The 21,292-nt window shown below is 38.8% G+C and overlaps 1 protein-coding gene across 1 annotated transcript in view; it reads right to left on the bottom strand.

The window, feature by feature from the left end:
• Positions 1–133: 133 nt before the first annotated feature.
• ME1 (malic enzyme 1) overlaps positions 134–21,292 on the bottom strand; it is a 170,809-nt gene continuing 149,650 nt past the window's right edge. The window contains exons 10-14 of the mRNA XM_027696332.1: positions 14,633–14,738; positions 11,682–11,824; positions 8,951–9,124; positions 2,712–2,810; positions 134–491 (exon numbers count right to left, since the gene is read on the bottom strand). Coding sequence (XP_027552133.1) covers positions 333–491; positions 2,712–2,810; positions 8,951–9,124; positions 11,682–11,824; positions 14,633–14,738 — 681 coding nt within the window. The 3' untranslated portion in view covers positions 134–332. The remainder of the gene's footprint in view (positions 492–2,711; positions 2,811–8,950; positions 9,125–11,681; positions 11,825–14,632; positions 14,739–21,292) is intronic.

Genomic DNA, 21,292 nt, shown 5'->3' with positions numbered 1-21,292 from the left:
GCTTAAGTTCCCATTGACGTTTGTGACAAAACTCTCAATTCAACATATAACCACTTATTTCAAAGAGATCTATCAGATTGTAGAGGTGGATATCTCAAATAAAATAACAATGAAAATAACCAAACAATGCAAATATACTTCTCAGATTAATTTTTATTTTCTGATGTACGATTCACGATTTCTTGATTTGAGTTGCTAATGAAATATTATGATTTAGAAAAAGTTTTCTGAATCTTAAAAAATTAGCTATTCTTAGGCTTCCTAGGCAGAGATGATCTTAATATTTTAATGCTTTTTAACTGCTGCTGGTTTGTTCATTCTTCATTAAATATTTACAGTTTCACTTTCATGGCTTCTTCAGGCCAGGTATAGGTGTCAGCCACAAAGCTGTTGTAATCGGTGTTGTAAATCTGAGAGCGGATGAAGGCTTCTAGGTCCTTGGGCTGAGGATAGGTGGAGGCAGTGTTATTCCTGTAGGCTTCTTCTGCGATCTAGAAAGATGCACAATCCTAATTAGTGCTGATAGATTATTTGAGTATATTTAGCAGGATTTAAAAGTAGAAATTAGTTCAAAATCAACATGAGACTTCTTCTCCTCTGGTGTTGACAGTCACCTGTACTCACTCTGGATCCGGGCTAGTATACAGTGAATAAGTCTAGAAACAGGATGATGTTTGTATTTAACTGGGTCTGACTCACACTACTTTTGAACAGGATTTCAAAAAGTCTTTGCTGTTACAAATACAGTGCTCCTCCTTGCCCAGTAATATCTTAGCTTTTAATGTGCAGTGGTGCATAAAATATCCCACAAGCATCAAGTACTGAGATACAATTTCTGCTTTTCTATCCTCACACTACCCTGGTTAACCATCTTCTCCAAAGCACTGTAAGAAAAGTGTGACGAGTTCAAAGCTTCCACACTCCCTGCATACTAGAGAAGTTTATTATTTGCCATCGTTTGATAATATACTTCAGAAAAGGTAAGCACATAAAAAAATTAGTCCTACATAGTGCAGAGATTTAATTCTAGGGATGGTTGTGGCAAATACAAGTATTTGCTTGCTCTTTCTTCACCCAGACCATACCTAAGTGAATCAATTATGCATCACAAGTATAGCTGCAGTTAGAACTAAGTTTAGAAGGGGTTGAAGCCCACTCAACGTATCAAAGTAGCCTTTCTCTTCTAAAGAACACCTACTTGAGAAACATATATCTTTAGACTGGACATTCATCTACGAAACAAAAGAATTCAGTCACACTGGTTTTATGCAGCAGCACTTTTTGGAAAGATCGGCTTGAAACTATACTTAGGAAATAAACTAATACTCCTCCCCTGAATAAAAGGGAGATGGTCTTCTTCCTGCTCTCCTTAGCTCCCTTTAAAAGATAAATGTTTCGGTTTGGTGAGAAGCTGATACCCAAAGTCACAGTATTTAGATATCTTTTCTAGGATTAATCTGAACCTCAACTCGATTTGACACAGAAGCACTTTGGGTGTTTATGTTAAGGCTTATCTTCAGGTCTGTGCACATAATTACCATGGTTGAATAAGGTCTGAATTTATATCCAACATCTGGTATTCCAAAATATTTTTATATTGCTACTCTCCGGGAAAAGGCAGAGGCCATTGCTAAATCTCTTGGGCTGTATGAGCCAGAGCAAGTATTTGCAGGAATAAAGTTTCAACAGAAAACAGGCAGAGAGAATCATTAGGTAGCATTTTCCTTTTTTTTGTTTTTTATATAACATGCACAAGTAGAAGAGGAATTTCTCTCACTGTGTTTCTGCCAAACACACAGTCAATTTGATTTTGCCTGAGGAATCCAGGTAACATTTTGGTGTCTACAGAACAGAGTTTTTACTTGCCTAAGATGATGTAAAGTGTGAGTAGGAATTTTTTTTTCTTAAATATACAAAATGAGTTAATCTAGGGAAACTGTTTCATGCATGAGGGCTTCTTGTTATTCTTTCAAAAGAATATAGAGTAAGTGGAATTATTCACATTAAGGTGACCAAGAGAAAAACAATAATTAGAGAAAAAAAAGCACAGAAGACCAGCAAAATAACCTCCTAAAATATTGAACCCCCCCCCTAAAAACAGAATGAGGGAGGAACTCAGATAAATGCAGTATTTGAAAGCTTCTTCTTCTCTCCAGGACAGCCAAATTTCTGGGAAAACTGTGGGTTTAGGTCAGTTTCTGAAAATCCATCCTCATCAGCTCTGTATTTGCTGGTAAAAAAACAACCAACTAATTATTTGCTGACCCAAACCCAAGCCATAAACAAAAAGCATCCCCTGTAGTTAATTATTTTGATAGGCCAGAGTGACCATGGGAACAAGAGGGAACAGTGCCTGGACACAGGTGGACATTTACTCTCTTGACAGGCAACTGATAACCATGAAGGGTCAAAAGCCTTCAGATGTGCAGCTGGCATGACTGGGACTGGGAACCTGCTCCTGACTGGTGGACAGCACAGTCTGGGCTCTACAGAGAAACACTTGCTATAGTTCCATAGCTCTCCTTCTTGAATTTGGGATTACATTTACATTTATGAATTTAAATTTAATTTTGAATCTGGTACATGTCCAATATTGATTGATGTAAACCAACTTCAACTTGTGCGAAGGTGTGTTAGTTGATCAAGTCAAATGTTCAATTATGTAGAGAGTGTGGGAAGAAGAGAAGCCACAAAAGACTGAAATGACTTACCCTCACAGCAATTTTCAGTGACACATCCTGAATAGTGACTAATGGAGGGTAGAGACGACCTTCCTGTAAATTGTCCTCTGAAACTTGCTGAGCTATAACCTAGAAATGAAGTAGACATGTTTAACTTGACATGCAGATGAAGCTGCACTTATTAGACAGTGATCTAGTCTTGAACAAAAAAATGTTTCCGCTTTGGCAAATCACACAGATATTGCTTAATCGACCTAGGCAGTGTTTTTTAGAACCAGCCTTGTCAGTAGGAGTAGCTACACAAGAACTAGAAATTTAGAAATTTCTCACTCAGACAATAAGACTTATTCAAGTTTTGAGTAAGTCCATGACACACATAAACTAGTAAATAGTTCATATTGAGATAAACATTCCAGCTAACAATTGTAACTGGATCAAAGACTTCTAGAATTCAAAGCAAATTCTGACAGTTGTCAAGTCAACCTGTACAGAGAACAGCTGAAACCTCTAAGTGTAAAATGCTCTTAATGAAATTACTGGTGACTGAGTAGGTTTGCTGTGCGTCCAGCTCACAGATCTAGCCTGTATGAGATCATAAAAGTAAGTATGGCCAACCACAGGACAAAGCAAAATAAGATTATCCAGGGCCTTTTAAAGCCCTGCTGGTCGTTGTAGTCAGATTTTGAAATAGAAGGTCTAATGCTAAATTCTGGGACAGAAAAAGATGCTGTTAGAACAGTCTGTCCACTCCACTTGAAGGCTGAAGGGGATCTGTTGTCTCAACCATATCAAGTAACTAAAGAAATTATTTTGCTCTTTGTTTGATTTTTCACTAGACTGACCAGGGGAGGAACAGCGCAGGGGTTTTGATGCATGTCTGAGAGCAGCATCTCCTTTATGGCTTGAATATTCCTGCTTCATCTTCCTAGCAATACTGGAAATGTTTTGTTGCCATCACCAGCAACGAACAGATCAGGAAAGCACAGCAAGCTGGTGAAGTTGGGTATTACTGTTTACCCATTGGCCACATGAAAAACCTTCTGTTACCATCTGGTGTGAGGACATTCTGTGCAGAGTGAGGAGACACTGCTTGCACTGTCTGCTTATGGGCTTACTTTATGAACTTCCTCTATTCCTGCAACAGAGACCTTTCAAGAAGCAAAGGGTTGTGGGGCTGCCTTTTGGACCAATGATATTTCTGGTATCATCAGGAAAAAATTTGCTTGTCATTTGGGGAATAGAAAATTGAAATAGAAAACAGCCTTTTGGGGTGATCCAGATGTGGATATAAGAAAAACTCTGGTCTGGATAGCATCTGATGACAACATGTATGACCCAACAAGAAGTTCTGAAAACACTAGGAAAATCTGAGAAACACTGAGGAATGCAACTGATAACAAAGAGAAAGCAAGAAGTGCACTTTTGAGGGAATTTACTATGAAGATACTTGAAACAGAGCAAACTGCTTCCAACAGTTCTTCTTGCATGTTGGAAATATACATTACTTGCAAACAACTAGAATGGCCTCAGAACAGATGCCTGGATATCATCAATGCATCCCTTCTGGCAGAAGTATGTAAGTAGTTTCAACTAAAGTAACACCAGGTTCAAAGAGAACCAATGTCCTCTTGTGCGATCTAACTGCATGTTGGCAGGTGTGGTAAGTTTTTCCATTTGGAGTGAAAATGCAACCCAGAAGAGTAATAAGAGATTATACTCTTGAGTATAACAAGTACAAGAAAATTACTTGTTTACATTTAAATCTGATATTGAGGAATTTAGCAGAGGAAAACCCTCTAGGGGGAGCTAAGAGAACGTGAAATCTAGTTACTGCTCCCCATAATAGTAACTGGGTTATTTCAAAATGATACACAGCCCTTCGATGTGCATCTGAATGAGTAAAGAGGAGCTTGCAACATGAAATCTCTGATTTTAACAGTTTATCAGGGCTCTGTAGGAAAGATGAAATCTGAAGAAATCAACAGCAAGCTGCTGTTAGTGAAAAAAAAATGGTTCAGGAGTGGAGTACTTCTGTTTTGTGATGGGGTTGATAGAAAGTAACAATATTTAGGCAGTGCTTGAAGTGGGAGAGGGAGCAAGTTCAACTGTCGAGATGCCATGCTGTTCCTTCTGACATAATCCTGTAACATCATTAAAAACTATGCAAAACCACAGAAATAAGCATTTTTCAAAGAGAATGACACCTTCATATGGTCTTTAAAAAACACTCCTTGAGAACACCAGATCAATGGCAGGGGGAAAAGGATCAATCAACATTTGGAATTATTGAGAAAGTAAGAGGCAACCCAGGAAATGTAATTGAACTAATATGTAACTTCACACTGTAACACTGCTTTGAGCAGTGTGTGGTTTTGCTCCACATACTTCAAACAAGAATGGAATAGAATCCAGAGTGGTATAAAGCATAACAAGGATGATCAAAAGGTTATATTTTGTACAAGGAGACAAAAAATAATAAAATAAACTTGGGAGAAAAAAAAGAGAAGACTGAAAAAAAATGCAAAAGACAACTGAGCATTTCTTATGGTTCTATAGGGAAACCAAATCATCAGACAGCAGAAAATTGTACAGAACTCATAATTGTGACACTAATTGTCAAAAGATGTTTGAATATATAAACATGTTTAAAAAGCCACTAGGCTCATTTATGAAGGAGAAATCCATACAGGGATAAAACATCCAGCACAGGAAGGCCATACAGTAAAGGCTGCCAGATACTGAGGAGCCATTTCATCAGAAGGATCACTCTGTATTTCTTCCCTATTTATCCTCCTTTCCTCAGCTTCTGCTATGATTACTTTCACAGGAAGATACTGAGCTGTTTGGATCTTAGGTCTAACCCAATATGGATATTTTTATATTTTAAATTTTAATTAATTCAAGGTTTTTGTAGAAAAATTAGCTAAGCCTTTTTACAGAACCTCAATGAAAAACAACCAAGACAAGATAAATGGCATAAAGCAAGTTGGGGCATTTTGGAGGACATATTCTCTATAATGAAACAGGATTATTTCTGGAGAACTGAACCATAGGACACATATGCCAAGAATATTTCATTAGGACATGATTCTCTGTCCCTTTTGTTATATTTGGTAGGACTTAGAAGAATAGGTAACATCCCCTGTCATCACAGAGCAATTGCCTGCATTTAAGAGGTATTACAGCTTACAGTACCTTTGATTTATCATCCAAAATCAAATTTACGTTCTATTTTACTTGGCAGGAAGAAAAGAACAGGGAAGTAAAATGTGTTGTAGTTACAATAAGCTATTTGTGACTTCAATCGTATCTAGTTGGAGAGGTGGCAAAGCAAGAAGACAGGAGGCGAAGGTATGCAGCCTGGGCTGCTACTTTTCATAATGTCTTTTTTTCAAGTAAGCTACCGCTACAATCTAAGAAGGTCTCTCTGCCCTAAAAAAGGTGTGGTTTTGGTGCTTTAAATTTTGCAGCATCTTGGATGCTTTCATTTCAAATGAAGACTACTAAGCACTATTCTAAAACCCACATGAAACTATTCTGATTTTATCCTTCCATTAAAAAAAAGCCAAGAAAACAAAACAGAAAAAGCACTTTTGGTTTGTACTGTAATTTCAGCTAAGGGCCTACGCAGCCCTCCCAGTCTTCACGCCCCTGACATGTCTTCTGGCAAAGCCTCCTCTGACATCCATCCTCTGTCGCCATGCCCAGTGACTGGCTGTAGCTCACCCACTGCTCCTCACATCCATAAGACCACACGTGAACGCCCTTAGCTCTGAGCCGTAAGGCAAGAGGCTATCCAGGGATCTTGCCACCAACAGAGACTTTCTATGAAAGACAAAAAATACATTTTTACATTTCAAAGTTTTCTACGGATTTTATTAGAGGAAGGCAATTGTGTAGCAAAACCTTTAGCAAAAACGAAGAGTCAGGAGAGAACCTCTACCTCAAGAGAGAATTTAAAAGCTTCCTCACCATTTCTGACATTATTTTACTTCCCTGTTAAATTTCTTTGTTCAGAAAAGACTTTTTTCTGACTTAGTAGACTGTCACTTGGAACACAGTTCAATCCACATATGTGCCACCTTTCATCCATCAGAACTCTATGTATAGGAACCATTTCACACAAAACAAATTGAAGCAACTTCAACAATGAAGTAGGACAAATGTGTAACAGCAGTTTAGACTGGAAAGTGAGGATCACTGTATCCAACTGAAATTACAGGGGAGGATTTAAAGGGAAGATATAATTATCCAAAGACATAGGAGATGGATCATTGCCCTCCTAAGATGGTCAAAGCCAGTGGAGACAGTCTGGGCCTTTTGCTAATTTTAAAGATGGAAATTGTGAACATCTTTCTTACAGAGGGCAGGCTGCTGGGCAAACTTTTTTAAAGACGCCTATAGTATGCACCTTAAAAAACCTGTCAAAATCCAGCAAGGGCAGCATGCGAGTGTCCACCCTTTAAGAAAGCTTCATATGACACACTGCCTGTCATAGGATCACATTCCCTATCAGTTGCCCTTGAGTGATACCCAAGAGCCATTTTCTTCCCTTTAATCCATGAAGAAGACAGAAGGAACAAGAATCTGGAATGCAGTATCCCTTAGAGAAGCTGCAGGAGTTGAGTTAGGCATTCACACATCTGCTAATTGGTGCAGCTTTTTTTCCTTTTTTATTTTTCTGCAATTTTAATGTTCTAATTTCATTGCTTTGAGCCTTCCTCTGTGTGCTACCTACACTATCTATGTATTCTCAAGTGTGCTTACACAGCTTCTTTGAAGACTAGGACACTGCACATTGATAAAGTTCTCTGGATTGTAACTGGTATGAGCTGGAGTGCGTAGAAATTCCCACTGAAGTGAATCTAGGTCAGTTAATGTGGTAAATTGAGGGTAGCCTCCTTCTTTATTTACATACCTTTTAAAAAACCCAAAAGCATCAGACTTTTAATTACTTTGAATGGACATGGTCAGACCAACATGCACTACCCAGGGCTTTCTAATCCCTGAACCTGGGCCCTTTCTGAGCAGGATGAGCTTAGGAACACGTTCCTAGGAGTTGAGTAGCCAGGAGCTTATACAGGGATAACCCCCATCACTCTGGATAGAAGGAAGCTGAGTCCTATGAGGCTCATTACATTGATCTTGGTACCAGACAAGAGCAGAACCAACAGAGGCAACTGAGGAGACAGGAACTCCAGGCCAATGCAGAATGAGAAGGAAGAGTGAGTCTCAGAGGCAGGAGTGGTAAGGGTGCAATGACACTGTAGCAAATGAGGAGCAAAGATGCTGGACTGAAAAAAAACACAGAAAGTTTAAATTTTAAGTGAGAAACAGCTGAAGAAAGACTGACATTGTTTTGGGGAACTTTTTTGTAAAAAAAAAAAAAATGTGTTAAGCATTTGATTTCAGCTCCTGATACCCGTTTATTTTGTTTGAATAAAAGATTCTAAAATAATAAAGGCCAGATTCTTCTCCCATATATATTGAAGATACAATTCCGTGCATTTATGATATCATAATGTAAGACAGTGGATGTCAGATTTGGAACAATCACTGGAAGTAGGTGGTGAATGGTTCCCAGAACCCAAAGTGTTTGCTCTCTGTTCATCTCTTGCCCACTGAGTGGAAATAAAGGAAGAGAGATCACATGTTGGATAATGTCAGAACGAAGATAATAAAAATATGCCTGAAGAAGGAGAAGAACCAATGGAGAAAATGATAGGAAGGAAAATGGGAAGAATAACATCACATTTGTGTAGAACAGTGGTACAAGGAACCACAAGGCAATGGAGCACTTCCACCTGCTGTTGACAAGGGAAGTCCACAAAGAATGATGCCAATGGCTCTACTCAAAAAAAAAAAAATTGAAAGAAATTAAAACAATTTTTGTAAGCAACACACACACAAGTCATTCCAAAGCTACTAACACCAATAATAATAATTCCTTTTTATCTAAAATGAAACCTCTGTGCCTGTGCATGCAAGTACATATGTGCATTTACATGTGATAATACAGTACTGAAGTCTTTCTCTTTTTTCCTTCCCAATAGAAAGTGAACTTCATGTCAGGTGACCTCAAGTATTTGTTTTTTAAAACAACTTATTCAAAGAGAATTTATAAAAACCAACACGCTTTGCATATAAAGGCCTTACACAGGAAGCAGTATTTTTCCAGTTTTAAAGATAAAGTTTAGCTGTTTCTGTTTAATTGCTCAATAATACTAAGCCACTAAATAAAGGAATTTAAATAATTTTGAATACAGTACCTCAGCAGTTGTGAGGAATACATCCTCACCAATATGTCTCAGCCCACATGAAATAACGCCAAGGGCAACTCCTGGGAACACATAGGAATTGTTACCCTGTCCAGGATAGAGAGTTTTTCCACTTGGAAGAGTGACAGGATCAAAAGGACTTCCACTGGCAAAAATGCCACGTCCCTAAATCGTAACAAGAAAGGCAAAAAAGGTATGTTAGATGAGAGATTGATGTTGAAATATTTCACACAGCCTTCTAAATATCCATCACTGTTGAAGCTGGGTTGCATCTATTTAGTATCTTTTCTGAGGGTGTTAGAGCTATTTGACCGAATATGGCTCAAGAACATAAGGATGCTGATCCTAGAAATCACTGGTGACTCTCTGAGACTGTCTGATGTCAGAGAGTAACAGCTGCCTTATTCAGGTAAGAGCTATCCATACAATTTAGAAGGGGAGAAACTGAAAGCCAGCACTCATTAATCACTTTGTGAGTCCATGCCAGCAGAAGGGTACATGGGAAGCAGGTATGCATCTGGAGCTGTAAAACTCAAAGTGGACAATACAGTCATGGTAGCAACAGGTGATGCTACTGGATTCCTTTTTCCCAAAAAGAAAAGCATCCATGAAAATAACACCAAGGCAACTAAGAGTTGCATTTTTTGGGTGGGGCAATTTCTGAGGAGTTGTGAGCAGAGCTCTTTGTTCTTCCCAATTCCCCATTTCAGGCCCTTGGGCCCACTCCACAGCTCAACAGAACAACAAATGGGTAAGCTCTGTCCCGGGAACATCATCCCACAATGTAACCTACAGCACACGTTAGTGTGGGACCTCCTCTGCCCGGACCTTGTGGTTCCCCTCTTTGTAATATACTGAGCAGGGTGAGGGCACCAAGTCAGGCACTGGCCAGTACTGATGAACCATTAGAATGTTTCCCAGCAGATTTTTGGGTAATGACAAGTAGGACTGTGGCTGACAGGGCCCAGGCACCATGCCCAGACTGGTGCATGTAGGCAGTATAGAAGAGACAGCCTGTTTGGGGGAATTAGAGAATTTAGCCATAGCGGTACAAGTTACACCATACCACTTGTACTGAGGACAAGACAACTGGCTCTAATTCAGTTTATGTTGTAGCTTGTGTGGGACCTCTGTATCTTTTTCCAGGACCCAAACAGTGGCCCATGTACTGGCACAGTACACACCAGACAACTGCAGGGAAGGACAGAAGCCTGTGGAGTGGCCCAGAGGTAGCAACAGGGCTCATGCTCCTAGTGTGTTGACATTAGCTAAGAGGAATACTAGTCCTGGTGTCACTTGGTAGCCTGCACAATTACAGTTGTGACACCATCTGAGCTGTGAAAGATGGGCTGCCAGGGAGCTGCAAGTCTTGACGGAGCATCACTGTTCCCCTGGGATGAGGAACACCCCGTTGGGAGCAGATGCCAACACCATCAAGTGCTGTTGAGCAGAGGCAGAAGACGCACCTCAGAGGTGACTCTCCCACAGCACTAGTGGTTCTCCCCAGATCATTCCTGATGCACAGGCAGAGAGAAATAATTTCTGCAGTTTGGACTAAAGAGTGGAGTGACACTGCACAGGCTGTTTCTGCAGGCCAAAGGCTCCTGGTTGTTGCCTCTCTGGGGAGGGAGCACTCTCAAATTTAAGCAGTGAATTTAGATGGAGAAGAAAAGCCAGCCTCTATTTATGCTAGCACTGCTGAAGTGATAAATGTCACCGTTAAATACTTCAGAGGCACTTTATATCAGAAATACCTATGCCTGTTTTAGAGAACTGGAAACGTGCATTTTAGGATATGCCACTGTTGCTATTCAGCTCTTCAGAAGAATATTCTGTTTAGTTTGGTATCATGCACTACTATCATGGCTGGCTTATTATATGTTTTGGTGACAGATCAAATACTTCAGTGTGTCTTTTGCTCTGTTTACCAGATGCGGTTATCCACTATAACCAATACTTCATGTAGGCTGCTTCCCTGGCACCTGCACTGTGCTGTAATTGCATCTGTGCAGTGGGGAATAGACATGCTAAATTTGTCTTTTAAACACTGCAAAACTGTCATTCAAACTGCCCCACATTTGACAAGAAATCCAAACACAATCCAGCAGGAAACATACACAGTCAAGTACACATACATTTCAAATTCTAGACTGAATTACGGGATAACATGATTATTAGCACTTCTATAATACAACAATAAATAAGCAAGCACAGTTCCCTTTATTTTCACCTATGTTTCTATAATAGAAGTCTTTCTAAGAGGAGTTAAGTACCCCAGTTCTTAATGAAGAATGATTTTAAAGATTATGTTTCATGTATTGAAGTATTTTCTTACCCTAAAGAGTATTTCTAAAATCTCAAATGAAAAGCATGCCACTGTGTGTATATATTTCACAAAGTGGTACAGTTCAAAAACAGGCATAAGGCTTTAATCATTGATGGCTACTGATGCTTCAGTTATAATAAAGGTTATGAGTCTTGCCTGACACCAGTAAAAGCTATTTTATGTTTTTATGAGAGTGCAAGCATGTAGAGAATTCAGTGCAATTGTCTTGATAAAATCCGAAAAACCTGTTACTTAATTTAACTAATTCTATCTATGCACATAGACATGATTAGTACTTGCTACTCCATCCTCTGTCCTCCTCCCATTTTAAATTTAATTTCAGATTTCACAATACTTTTCACAATGTATACTGGAGAGATGTTAATCTTTCTTTACCTCTGTATATTTGTAGCACTGCTCAGCAGTGCATTCTGCTTTGCTGGTAGGATTACTGAGAGCAAAAATTATAGGACGTTTGTTTAAAGCAGCCATATCCTGAAGAATTTGTTTAGTAAAAGCACCACCAACTGCAGCAACTCCTAAAGAAGAAAAACACACATATAACAGTAGAGAAATGAAATCAGTTCAAGGTAGGACACACATGTCACTTGTAAATGAACAGAGCTTTTTTTACTGCCTATCTCCCTCTTTAAAATGGAGTAAAACCTTTTTCCTAACATGGTTAAAATAAAGTTTTGTTTAAAAGATTTTGCAACAGTGAAACTTCAGTATTATCCCTAACATAAGGCAGAACCTATTCAACACTGTACAGTTAGGTAAATTTCTCCTTTCACTTTTTTCAGGTCCTCTATATAATATAGAAATGTATCTCTTAATCCGCAGGTAAATCCAGTAAAGGATAGATGCAACTCTGTCTCCTAAAGTCTTATGCAACAGACTGGGTAGTTTCTCCCAAATCCAGTGTGTCAGATTTCAGTCTTTTCTGACATGGTGAGTAAAGTCTCTGCCTTCTACAGCTGAGCTGAGCTGATGGATAATCCCAATTTTGAGTCTAAGCCTTCCCTGACAGCAATTTATTTTTTTTTTAATACATCCCTTTTCATCTCACCAGAGACACTTTCATAGTCCCTATACTGCCCACACTTATAAACGCTTTTCACAGAACCAAATGCCAGTCTTGCAGCATGAAAGTGTCTAACTTAGGTTGCACTCTGCTGCATTGCAGACACACAGTGACACAGCAAATATTACATTTTGGACCTCAGATACTTCACAACCAAAAAGGGGTGTGTGATATTTTTGAGATGCCAGGTATACCCATATTTCTGACTAATCTATGAGAGCTGGAAATCCAAGGATAAGGTCCTTCCTCCCCACACCTTTAGTGAAAAACAAATAAACAGATCTTGGAGTAAAAGTAAGCATCTTTATTTTCCAGGAGGCCCCTCTCACCTGGCTTGGAGAGAAGGGAGTCTCCTTCTTGCTCAGAGCCCCAGTGCCTGACACCCCATTCTGCGTTCCACACAGAATCTGAGTTTCCAAAGCAGGAAAAAGAGCTGGTTTTCCTCTCTTGGGGGAGTGGAAATGGATTATAACCTGGGCAGGGAGAGGACAGCCTGGAACTTGGGTCAGTACTGTAACCTCTTGTCACCCCAACATCGCCCAATCTAAAAGGACATGTTGGTATCTGCCTCAGGAAAGCACAAGGTCCTTGGAGGGAGATGAAAGGGGCCCTCACTGCACAGAGCTGGCTAAAAGGTCATGCTTCAGGACTAACATTTCTGTAAGGTGCCTCAGAGTATTTTCTGACTGATTCCACATGAAGTATGGTATCATCTGTCACACAGTACCACTTTTTGCAACTCTGAGCTCTCTGTACTTTACCTTCTATGAATGGACAAGAATGCTTAGATGCAAAAGCTCTGCTAGACCAGCTGGGCCACTTTATGTTTGATGAATAGTTAACGCAGTCATGATGTTGGCCCATTTATATAAGAGCCCATTATACATCTTGGTTTCTGGTTAAATCTTCAGTTGCCAAATGTTTGATGCATTCTAAAATTGCTTCTGGACAGCCAATAGTAAGAATGACAACTATCTTCAAATATAAAGTTAAAAAAATGCTCATGGACTATTTTTTTTTTTTAATTGCAATTTCTTATACTGAGTCAAACTAAATTAAGGCTTTTTTTTGAGCCATCACAGGCAATGAAATGTATATGAGGATTTGCTGAGACAGAGCTAGGTAAAACATTGGGAGAAGGACTATCAACATATTTCCCCATTACTCCTGCTACCCCAAGCCAAAAATCCCCAATATTAGTTTCCATTGCTGTTTCTGATGGAAGAGCCTTCCTTTTTCAGAACTGATAACAGAAAGTGACCTTGAGGGAGAGTCACATAGGTTTATATATAAAAATGACACACACTAAACACCATATTTCATAACAGCAAATTTTCCCTAAACATACACACACCTTTATCTATACAAATATCACGGATGATTCAATCTATTCTTCTGTTCCTCTAGCTTTTTCAGCTTTGTATTCTACTAAATAAATTCTCTAGACTACTTGGTCTCTGTCTTACAGTCACGTCTTCCTGTAGCATAGGAAAACACAAACTTTATTTACCTCAGTCATGATCACTGTCAAAAGCAGATTTTACTGAACAACAACCACAAGATCTAGGCATAGTCAGAAAGATAGCTCATAAAATGAAGGATAATTTTCACTGTGGCATTTCAGTTTTTCTAGCATCTGATAAATGATTTTAGTAGCCAGATAATCTTCAAGTCTTATGTATAAAAAAAATTACTCAAGAGTACTTGCAGTTCATTCCTGAAATTGTCACTGAAATACAATAATCAAACTACAGAAAGCTGAGCAATGTGTTACTGAGATCACAATCCTGCAGCTTTTATAAAAGAAAAAGTCTTTGTAAAATCTGCATTTTGGTCTACATAAAGGACTGCTGACTAAGGACCTAAATATGAGCAAAAAGAAGACTCAGATACAGCATACTCATACACAGTTTAATATGTGCTTAGCTCAGCTTTCTCACTCTAAGTTTGAGGCTGTTTGTATTACATCCACATCAAATCAAAAATAATTTAGGAAGGTGGTAAGGTCCTCCATCAGATGTTTAAACTGACTCGGATCATCCTCCCTGTAAATGGGTGGCTCAGAGTAAAAGCAGTGTTACATGTGTGGATAGCTACTATTTGTTCAGTTGCTTAATAGAGTCCATTATGCACCCAGTGTTTTCTACAAACACACAAAGGTAAACTCTGTTCAGAGGAACTTGATCTTGCCTTTAGACAAAGCCACATCCCCATTTTTATTCAACAAAGAATAAGGTCATTGCTTTAAAGTCAAAGAAATTACCTATTAGCACAGATGGTTTTATATCTCTAACAATATCTTCTAGATCCTTCATTTCAGCATGTTCATGGGCAAAACGCTGCTTCTCAGACGTTAATGAGGCACGCCCCTGAGTAAGGAACAAAAAGGAAAACATATTTATTTTAAGTTTAGTGGAACCTAATATCCTGGGATAATCAGTTTACAAAGTATCTGGTTTAACACATCCTATTCTCATTTCTACTTTTGTGTCTATCATATTAAACAAAGTTACACTGTGCACAGTTAACATGCTTAGGATAATTTAAGACTAATCTATTTCTCTAAGCAGTAGATAATAATTTTACTTTAAATTCGTAACAGTAGTAGAATACCACTCTACTAACAATTATATGAAAGCATCATTAATTTCTTCTTTGAAGCATCTTAAAGATGTTTTACATGCTAACATTTAGTCAAATGCTTAAAATTACTAATGATAAAGCATAAATATATTTATAGAGCAAAGAGTGCAGATATGCCGGGGAGGCAACACAAAAATAGTTTCTCCCAGCTTTTTCAGCTTCGCTCTTGTCTAAAAGTACATGGACTGTATGGGGTGAGTATATAGACTATAGGGGAGCCTATATTTTGCTTCACAGTGTTTAAGTCTCTCATTATTAAGGATGGAATAAAAATAATTTTAACCAGATGTCTGGTGCACCGTTTTTCCATTAACAAAATTGACTCAGCTGTGAAACAACTTTCGCTGTGATCTATACCAACAATTTCCACCCACCAATGCCCAACATGGTTCCCAAATGGAATATGATAGATGGTGGAGAAAGGGCTATGGAGTATCATTGACATGGACTGGGCTGCAAAGAGGATTTGAGCTCACTATGGGTAACGTGGAGTGCAGGGCAAGAAGGGGTCAGAATTTTTGAAAATTATATTAGTTGTCTCAATATGCAGAGCTCTGTCTGCACACAGGCATCTGAAAATTTCAGCAGAGGAGTTTAAAATGTGTACACTTCCACCCCTCATTTTAGTCTCATGCCTGCAGAAAACATCACTGCAAAAGCACTTCTCAAACACAAATCTAGAAGATGGTTCCAGCCCCTCAAACATCTTACAATTTCAGACAGAAAGAAACAGATTAAACAGATATATAGGAAAGTACACAAGGAAAACTGACTGCTAAATGTAATTTTGACCAAATAGCCAAAACAGATATGTATTGGTTTCCCAGCCATACCTTTTCTGCTGATGAGAGTTGCTTTAATCTTAGCGAGTTTATTAAGACTACACTGAAGTATTGGAACAGAATTCCAATTCCACAATTTCACAAAAGCCTATGAATTCAACAACTTTGACTCAATTTATGGCTTTGGATGTAAGCCAGGATTAGTTTTTTAATGGCATTTTTGCTCCGTTTTAACAAAACCAAGAAAGTTGATGCTACATTTCAGACCACAATTCTGCAATGTGGCAACGTGTGGCTGTGCCAGTCCCATCACAGAAGCTCCTCTGCAAGTTCTGGGACAGCCACTGCAAGAGCTGGTAGGCTGAAGAAAAGGCCGTTTTTCATTTCCAGCTGCAAGAAAAGCACTTCCACCCCATGGGTACCATTGGAAGCTGTGGAAGGCTGTTATGTGGTTGGGACTGACTAAGCTGGTCTGCCACACAGGATGCCAGCTTCCCTAGGCTCATCTGTGATTAAAAGGAATTTCCAGAGATTTCTCTTCTACAGATTTTTATGTCTGGATGGGCTTATGCAGGTTTTAAGTGTTCTCCTAGAGCTAACAGTACAGAAACACTGAGATATGGGCCCTTGGTTTCCTTTGTGGATAAAACGTGAAATTCTCAGCCTTGAGGGAATGCTGCAATATTAATAATTTTTGGCATATTCCTGCTCAAATCATTCCACTATGAATACACATTTTGCAGTCTGCCCTTTCCCAGCATCCCAGCAGATGTCCCCACAGTCTGCACGCATGCTTTAGACCCACCTCATTTTAAAGCAGGAATTTTCCTTAATGTTTTCAGAGGAAAATATGAAGCTTTCTTTTTAGTCAGCAAAGAAAAAAAGAAAAAAGCATTTATGACTAGCAGGCCAAAAGCTTGTTACTAGGAATAACTCAAAATACTAAAGCCACTTTTCATTCTAAACCACTGCTTAGTTGGAATCAAAACGCTCAGTGGAGCCTGACTTGCAAACAGATTTCCTGGGGAGCTGGGAGTGGGTGCTGTGGGCTACCATCAGATCCCAGGCTGCTTCTTCAGCTGCTCCCTTAATGGCTTATCTTACTGCTGTTGAGGAAGCTGCTTTCTAATCTGGCCTTAAAACACTCTGCCTCTAGGAGACTGCCTTGGGCTACCAAGAAAAAAGAAATCACCTCCAAGAGCTGTGACCAGCTCAATCTTCAGGCTGTATTAGGCTGGTAGATCTGATCACCTCCAGGATCTGCAGATCTGAGCAGATCATTTGGGACAGGTGACCTTCGATTTTTTCCATAGTGCATAGCAGCCAAGAGGTCAGGCTGACATCTTAGTGGATAAAAATGTTGATATTCTTTCACTTTCAGTCAAAACAAATAAACAAAATCCTTCATGAAGTAGTTACTTCTTCATACAGTTTTATACTTGATTGGCTTTTGAGGAGGTACTTCAATATTTTAAAATTAGGGTAATGACAAAGCTGTTAAAACACTGATGCAACACCAAGGATTTAAAGTTCTGACATTGATGATCATCTCTCATTTAATTAGCTACAAAGAAGTACTCAAACAGTAAGGATGTGATCCACTGCAACATTTTTCAGGCTAGCGAGATTAGTGCTAGCCAGATGGGTCAGCTTAGGTCAGATTCACTTCTGCCTTATCTTAATTTCTATCTGCTCTTAATTTCACACATGAAATTCTACCATCCTAAAAAAATCCGCAAAAAACCCCAAACAAAGCCCCCAAAAACCAAACAAATAAAAAACTCAACCCAAGTCAAATCCCAAACAATTTTAAATTTATTTATTTATTCAGCTTTAGTCTGAATTAGCTTAATCCCATTAGTCAGAATGAATCATGTCTCCAAGTAAATATTTTTCTAGTATATTAACTAAGAATGAAATATTAAATTATGTGGCTTAGCAAAAATAACAACAGTGATGTACATAGAGATTTTTGCTTGGAAAATGCTTATAAAAGAAATTCTATAGTTCGGGGGTTTTTTAATACATATTTTAAAATAGATTAGAATTATGGAATGGTTTGGCGTGGAAGGGACCTTTTAAAGGTCATCTAGTTCAACTCCCCTGCCATGGACAGGGACACTTTTCACTAGACCAGGTTGCTCAAAGCCCCATCCAGCCTGGCCTTGAACACTTCCAAGAATGGGGCAGCCACATTTCTCTGGGCAACCTGTGCCAATGTCTCACCACCCTCATAAAAAAATTTATTCCTAATATCTAATCTGAATTGACCCTTTTTTAGCTTAAAGCTATAATCCCTTGCCCTATTACTCCACGCCCTTGTAAAAAGTCCCTCTCTAGCTTTCTTGTAGGCCCCTTTAGGTACTATAAGGCTGCTAGAAGGTCTCCCCAGAGCCTTTTGTTCTCCAGGCTGAACAATCCCAATTCTCTCAGCCTTTCCTTATAGAAGAGGTGTCAGAAATGTATTTTAATTGCTAATTCGGTGATCCTAAAGGAGCTACATAACACCTCCCTAAAAACTGCATCCAAGATTTCAAGACCAGATGATTTGGTTACAAAACACCAAGAATTCAGAGGACAGTGTTTTAGCCAGTATTTTTTTTTCTCCCCAAATTGACAAATTCTCATGTTCTGCCCTCTACTAAGTAGAGAGGTGACAGCAAGAGCATGGCTAGCTTTCCTCTGTGCCCTGCCAACAGGGCAAGCAATGGCTTGCAGGAAAAAACTATTAAGTTTTGTGAATCTTAACCTCAAACTAAGGGGTTCCAGTCCACTTAGTACAAGCTTCCAGATATCTGTCCCTCAATGCTTCTAGCTGGAATAAGAAATTACAGAGGTTTTGTCACTTAGCAGAAAGAAGAGGATGGAGCCAAAATGCAGAAGTCTCAATTCTAGGTTTGTGTGGTTTGCTGTCTTGTCTACCTCCTGACACTGGAGAGATGCAACGTGGATGAACCTGTCAGGGTCGAGCTGCTCTGACTAAAACATCTTCCAGAAGCACAGAGCCCATCTTCTGACATTTCTATTTCCAGCCAAGGTTTAGCCAGCTTTTGTACTCCGGCTGCTAGGAAATGAGCTGTGGAGAATCGACACAAGGCAGCATAAATCAGAAATTGCTCTGGTCTTCTTGCATCTCCATAATCCTAAGATACGAGCATGACACACAGCTCACTGATATTTCCTTTACTCTTCTAATAGGAAAAAGAAAAAATGTGAAATACTCCATACTAAGAAAGAATTCGAATGAGCTCTGGTGTATGAAGTTCTGAGTCTTAAGTAAAAACGTCATCTTCAGTAACATTTGGATTTGCCTTCTAAGTCCACTGTCTTGCTCTTTTAGCATTATTAAAAATTCATTCATTCAGTGAGAAGGGCTCAGAAAAATCAGCTTAAAGACATGTCCTTTTCAGTACACCAAGCCTTCATATAGTCTCATTGTTTCACTGAAGGACTTCAACGCTCACCAAACAGGGGAGAGATTTTTCCAGGGGTTCTTATCAAAGGATGTTATTGCACTGTTGTTCAAATGGCTATATGAAGACTTACCTAGGCCAGACATCAGCTGTCTTAAGTTGTATTGTGTTTTCTATTACATATAACATATGTAGATGTACATAAAGATATATGTATCTTTCCACCATCGAGTGACACTCCCCAAATCCCAAAAGAAAGTCTTCCATAATGAAATCCACAGGTGAACTAGAAGATTTAATGCGATACCTGTGCAGCTATTCACAGGGGAAGATACAAACTCACAAACTCTTTCAATAGAAAGAAGAAGGTAAAGTTAAAAAAAGAGATTATATGTTCTTCTTGCTTTTACTTCCCAAATGTATTCAGCATCCCAAGAAATAAAGAACCACCATTTCCTTATACTTCAAAATGGCATATATTCTTATATGATTTTCTTACCATTTATAGAACAAGTAATTTGCTAGGGGCATTGTAATAAATTTGCTTGAATTAAAAAAAAAAAAACAACAAAACAAAACCAGCCAACCAACCAACAAACTAAAAACTAATGTATTATGATGACGTTCATGGTATCTTTAAAGCATAATCAGGCTGCCTAAATGAACTATACAATACACTTTCACAAGAATGCTGAAGGTTGAGAATATTAACAACACTCAAAAAGATTAATAAACCTTAAGTCCAAAAACTTTGTGAAAATTCCAGAAATTACTTCGGAGAGGAAAAGTATTGCCTGTATCACAGTATAATTCTCTACCAAGAAACCTATGGTATAGTTTGGATTTGAACAAAAGAGAACAAAGCAACCTGAAAAAACATATATTAGAAGTCACTATGGTATCCTGGAAAGTAATATGAGTTAAATCCTTAATTAGCAAACTAATTACAATGGGGACTGTGTTAAATCAGCAGATGAAGTACAGAGAAAAAGAAACAACAGCAGCATTCTCTGATTGTGACATTATATATGAGACATCTTGGCAATCCTAAAATGTCTATACTCCTTAATGGAACAGAGTAATTTGTATTATATATTATTAATACAAATAGTAAAATATAGTCACTTGGACACCAGGACCTTTCAATTCAAGGAGCAAAAGGAAGTAACAGGACTCAGTATTTAATAGTTTTATGAAAAAACTGCTTGTATGTTTGATTTGAAATGGAAGCAGTTCTTACTTTTAGGGGAGGGTTCTGAAGTTTTTAGTTTTAGTGTCTGATCAAGAGGGATCAGGTTCCAAAGCAAATGTACATCACAGTTTTCACAGAAAGTTACTCATATCGTCATATTATAGCCAAATTGAGGCTCAGATAACAAACAAAAATGACCCATCAATAAAACCCTGAGAAAATTCACAGAAAACAGCTGTAAAAACAGGAGACTAGACTGCACAGCAGACATCTATATGGGATATTACGAAACAGGAGGCAAATCTTGCAAATATCACCAATGTGAAGTCTAATGCCACAGCCCATTTGAGCTGGTTCTGCTGGGGCTGCCCCACAAGCCAGGGATGAAGAGCAGAGCAACTCTATACCAGTGAGGCGAGAGAGGCAGGGCTGGAAGCTCTCCAAGAATTGCTCTTTCTATCAGCTGGGAGGCAGCTGTGAATAAGCCAGAGCACCCTGATGACTGCACTGTCCCATATTCAGGCAGTGTTGGCACTCATCCCGTCTAACAACCAGGGAGGCACAAATCTATTTATATAAACACTTGCCTCCATTTGACTCTGTCAACTGCGGCTTATTTAAACAAGAGAACAGAGATCAGTACACAGACAAATTAATAAATTCATTGGAGGTTCTTAAATACTGAAGACATGAGAACTGTAGACTAGAGAGCAAAGCAGTCCATTAGTAGGTAGAGTATTTCCAACTGCAAATGTTTTGGTTTTACTTGAATTTTTCCTATGAGTTTCCCACTGCACAGTTAAGAGCAAAACAAACAAAAAAGCAGTTGTGAAAAAAAATGTGGTTTGAGAGTCATGGGAGAAGGTGGTGAAACATCTCCCTTTTGGGAGATG

Source organism: Neopelma chrysocephalum, unplaced genomic scaffold (genome assembly GCF_003984885.1).
Source record: "Neopelma chrysocephalum unplaced genomic scaffold, ASM398488v2 Primary Assembly neopelma1_23b, whole genome shotgun sequence".
Classification (NCBI taxonomy): Eukaryota; Metazoa; Chordata; class Aves; order Passeriformes; family Pipridae; genus Neopelma; species Neopelma chrysocephalum.
The sequence above is the reverse complement of the archived record's forward strand: the minus strand, read 5'-3'. Positions and strand labels throughout refer to the sequence as shown.